The sequence below is a fragment of the Balearica regulorum genome, chromosome 1, assembly GCF_011004875.1.
Source record: "Balearica regulorum gibbericeps isolate bBalReg1 chromosome 1, bBalReg1.pri, whole genome shotgun sequence".
In the NCBI taxonomy this organism is placed as follows: Eukaryota; Metazoa; Chordata; class Aves; order Gruiformes; family Gruidae; genus Balearica; species Balearica regulorum.
The window spans coordinates 29,070,844-29,075,843 of NC_046184.1; the positions used below are offsets into that span (position 1 = coordinate 29,070,844).

The window sequence follows — 5,000 nt, forward strand, 5'->3', positions numbered from 1 at the left end:
TGGATAGATTTTGTAAAAGATACCATTACTTTTAAAGAAACATACAATTTGACAAGCTATTGCGTTTTACCTTCATTTTATTGCCATATTTTTCATCACACTCATTGTTTTCCAACTGTCACTAAATTGTTCATTTTCTTAGTCTGCTACATTCGTAGACCTATTTACTGTTTATAAAGCAATATGCACTTACAGGTTTTGGAGATGGCTTGGGCTCCGAGGGTCGCATGTGCAAGTGGGTCATCATTGCTTGAAGACGTTCGCGTTCTTTAGAAAGCTGTTAAGAAAGGGTGAGATCAGAAGCATTTTAGAAATGACTGATACAGCTATTTTACTGCAGTGATACATCTTATCATTGAGCTTGTCTCGGTGTAATGATTCCTGCATATAAAAGTCTGTGTCAGTAGAAACTTATCTGAGAGGAAATGCAACTTTGGGCATGGAAAGAAAGAAAGAAAAAAAAAACCAAAAAACTTTTATAGCCTTTCATATGTTAAAAGGTCAGAGAAAACAAATAACACTTCATCTTTTTGTCAATAAGAGAATTGAGGTCACAGTTGCCTCGACAGTAACAAGTTACTAAGACCATAAATTAGAAGGCCCATAGTGTCTCTTTAAAGTCCTGTGGACACTGTTAGCAATGGACTAGTGCCAACAGCTGTGAAGGGGTGAAGGGTCCTCAAAGCACAGTGCCTGCCAGGATTGTCTACACACTTCATCCTTTCCCACTGAGGTCCAGTTAGTGCCCCCTGCAATCTGCCATCATCAATCTAATTCAATAGAGTGACAGAGCCCAGGCAGTGTGAAACGCTGAACTCTGCCACCGAGTCGGCATCGACACTGCACTGGGTCTCATTACAACTGATGGACCTTACTTCACTAGCAGTCAGACAAAGCAAAAAATGGCATAATTGGTCACACTGCAAGCTAAATCTTCACTTGGACTGTTACATTACAGCCTAGCCTTTGTAAATGGTAAACAGTTCTTAAGAAGCCCGTAGACTGCCTTTAGAAAACATCACCTTACTGAAACCTGTACTTTTTCCTAACTGATACCTTTTCTGATGGTATGCTATGTAAATATTTGTAGTTTCAGACTCAAACGAATTACCAAATTCAAAAAAAATAAAAGAAGACAAAGTGTTTGAAATATGTAACTTGTTGATAAAAATATCAGAACTTAAAGGGGAAAAGGTCTCTTACAACATGAAAAAAAATATTTTTTTTAAAGCTAGGCTGCAAGAAGAAATGCTCGAAATTGTATTCTAGTGGTATGGCTTTGGATAGCCACAACACAGTTACAACACTAATTGCAACAAGAATCACCTGGTGTTTAATGCTGCCGTTTTCCAGAGAGTTCTGTAATGCTTTCTTGCATGAACGCAGCTCAAGAGTTACATCTGTAGACTGAGATTGGACTAAGGAAATTTGTAAGTAATTTTAAGAAGAGGAAACTACCCATGCTACTGCAGATATTTCGGGTATGCTGGATATAATTTGGTCAGCGGGTCTTTCATTAAAGAATATTTGAGGCAGGGGATGAGAAAAAGGTTTCTTCTTAGGCTTCATATTATGTGCGTGACACTTTAGAGACATGCTATTTGCCATGACGTAAATTCCTAACCAACAAATTAAGCTAACACTGTCCTGTAAATCTCATAAAAGAAACTGCAGCTTTGCCTGGGTTTATAAAGCTTTCATTTTAAGCTCATGACAATAAATGACATTACTGTACACTCCTCTCATTGCTTTGGGTTGCCAGTATTAAAATACAAAAGACCCAAACAGTTTGCCTGGGCTGAAAGAACAAGTATTCTTACATGCGTGAGAACAGAGACAATATGCCAAAAGTGAGAAAGCTGAAAGGTGTTTATCCTTTTTTTCTCCACATATGGCAGCCAATGGGGAGGGGGGAAAATCTCAGTCCCTTGCTGCCTCCCTTGGGCTCCTCTGCACCTTCCCAAGAGGGGATGGGACTCCTGAGAAATGCCCTCCTAGGACTCCCGCACAGGCAGGAGGGGACCACATGGTGTATAAAGCATCCTGCAGGGTCATCCTGGGCTGCCAAGGTTTGCGCCCAGCCTCAGCAGCCGGTCTCAATGCTGGGAGACCCCAGGGGTACTCGGTACTTCTTCCGTAAGCTGGAGGGAGTGTTCGCATACATGCAGTGACCTCTAACGGTTAGAGCCTGAACAGGGCACCCGAGTGCTGCGGTCCCAGCCGAGGGACTCCCCGGGGACCTCCCTGACTGGGTCGGACATTACACCTTCTGCTCGCAGAAAAATGCCCACCATCAGGCTGGGAGTCATTCTGGGTGGAGATGCACTCAGCTACTCCTTTGTCCTGCAGAACGGCATAGACAAGCGTCGGGTCAGAAGGGGAAGACAGAAGAGGGGTCCTGACCCAGCATTTCAAGAACTGAAGACGGCTTGGATCCAGCCTCTGCTCCAGGGACTGCATGTTTCATTCGTGATGAATGGCATTACGGTCTTAGTTCAAGCAAAATACTGTAGACATTGCTGATGTTAGATAATTACTGCGTAATTTATAATGTGAAAAATCTTTAAGTAAAAAAACCCCACTTGTTCATGAATATCAACAAATTTCATGCAAGAAACATATGGCTTTACGCTAGAGTCACTAAGGCAAGTGTTTTCAATTTAGTTTAGGTTAATAGTAAATAGTTAATAGGGTAATACATCCATGTAACAAACCTGTATTTCTAACTGCTGAACCACTTGCATTTGCACCCGACACTGAGCAGTGCTTCTGTCATCCAATGCATGTTCATTGTTAAGGTGCCTGGAGAAGAAGGAGAACACTAGTAAGACAGCGTTAAGATGAGGAAAATTTCTTTATGAGCCCATTTTTCTCTCCTGTGCATGTGGCTTCCATTAGTTTCAATGGGAGTTATGCAAAAAGACCTAGTCAGAGCAGGCCTTAGATACAACAACTCAAAACACCCAAAACGTTATTTCATTTAGTTCTACAAACTTTCTCAGTGTTGACTGCCAGATACCCAGCTGCTATCTCCCAGGTCACATATGCCATCTAAAGGCCAGCGTAACTGGTTAGCAATATTTAGTAGAGTGAGTGAACTGATTTCCACTCCTTGTTGCTGGTACAGAGGAACAGAGAATCACCTTACAAATGATTGTTCAAAAGATGGAATTGCTTTTAGGCTGCTCGAACGATTGTGAATTAATGTAGACTTTGTTAAGCTTTCTCTATCTGCTCTTCTTTAATCGTTAAGCAAAACCAACAACAGAACACCCATTCCCCCTTCCCTAGAACAGAGCTGTAGGGGAACATCACTGATTTTCACTGCATTTTCCAAAAGCAGCCTCTGAAGATGGCGGCAGTGATCGGGCTCCCCAGTCTGAGGAAGAGTGTGCACGATAAAGGCAGGGGAAGGAACAGCTACACACCTTACAGGCGCAGCAAGCCTCCTGGGAGGGACTGAGGCTACGCATGCCAGTTTAGCAAAACAAAACCACACTCTGCAACAGGGAAAGAGGACCTCGGCGAGTGGCTGGCCGTAACTAAAGCACAGCTCAGACCCGAGTGGCTGTCCCCCATGCATTTCAATTGAGTACAACTTTACAAAGCTCATTTAATACTGTTTTTTGAAGGACAGTTTATTCTCTCTCTTTTCCAGGATCAAAGAAGTCCCTTTTTGAGCTTTAACAGTGGGTTTGCTGCTCCACTGAGAAGCAAACGTAAGGATCAGGCTAAAGATGAAATGGGAGCAAAGGAGTTTTGCCTTTGAATGTGGATTTACCGGCTATTTCCGCTGTAGGCATGAGGGTAAGCTTTGCAGGGACTACGGTCACAGACGGTCTCACAGCTAGACAAACTAAGTTATCTATACCATGCAGGAAATAGATCTTCTCCTTTTGCTTTTTTAGCAGAATTAATCAGAGAACTATGTAGTTATTTGATTGGTAATCTATGGGAAAAATATGTTCATTGGAAACAGCAGAAAAATAGAGGGACCGTATCTCACTTTTACTAAAATTTGTCCCTTTTTATATAAATCATGACTTCACAGTTTTAGGACCCAGCAATAGGGTTTGCAGGTGAGTAAAATACAACAGGTTCCGCTATCCTTGCAAGAGGCATGGCTGGGGAAGAGATATAAGTAATAATGAAAGACTTTGTTCATTCTTTTAATATAAAATTGTTTAAGAGTATACACGTAACTTGCTTGGCAGTTTATGCTAAGTTCAAGCATCACCAAGGACACCACATTTTCTTTAGCTGAGTCATAAAACCCTATTTATTTATTTATTTTCAAAGGAACTGACTTCATTCTCCCCGTTGATGTAAAAAGGCACAATCATTCTAAAAACTAGGTTATTGCTCAGAATGTACCATTCACTCCTTTTCTGAAACTTTGATTCAAAAGAATCTTACTCTTTCAATTACACACAATAGTGTGTGATCTGTTAATGTAATGGTTTAATGTTTTCAGTTAATTGGGTACAAAATTGCCAGAGGAAGGGCTGGAGACAGATTTTACCTCTGCATTATCATCACCACTATCACCAGTACGCACCACCGTGTTTCCACATGCATGTGTGCTGACCTATGTATGCACGTGGGGATACATGTGTAACACATGACAGCAAGCAATGGTCTAGGTATAAAAGATCTCCTGGCCTGAGTTTGAGTCTACTCATGATTATTTATTAGTTATTACAACACCATATGTTTGCATAACACCTTACAAAATAGATACAGACACAGTCCTTGCCCTGAGGAACTTTAAATGTAACAGCAGTATGCAGCGTGGCAGAAGAAAGTCCAGTATAATGTAATTTCAATATGATTACACGGTTACATGGGAGACTGTTGCATGTTTCTTGAGAGTTAACACAGTAATCTTCAGGAACTCATGAGATGCACACATCCCTGATGCCATACTTTCACGTCATATGGTTAGTTGTGCTGTGCATTTTGGAGAAAAGCTATTTTATGGAAACATTAAGAGTGTAAAA

At 41.2% G+C, this 5,000-nt stretch overlaps 1 protein-coding gene across 9 annotated transcripts in view; it reads right to left on the reverse strand.

Annotated features, from left to right (window-relative positions):
* The window catches only part of FOXP2 (forkhead box P2), a 438,488-nt gene that overhangs the window by 42,569 nt on the left and 390,919 nt on the right, over nucleotides 1–5,000 (reverse strand). For all 9 annotated transcript variants that reach the window (XM_075744017.1, XM_075743974.1, XM_075744032.1 and 6 more), the window contains 2 exons: nucleotides 2,715–2,802; nucleotides 194–277 (listed from right to left, as the gene is read on the reverse strand). In XM_075744017.1, coding sequence (XP_075600132.1) covers nucleotides 194–277; nucleotides 2,715–2,802 — 172 coding nt within the window. The remainder of the gene's footprint in view (nucleotides 1–193; nucleotides 278–2,714; nucleotides 2,803–5,000) is intronic.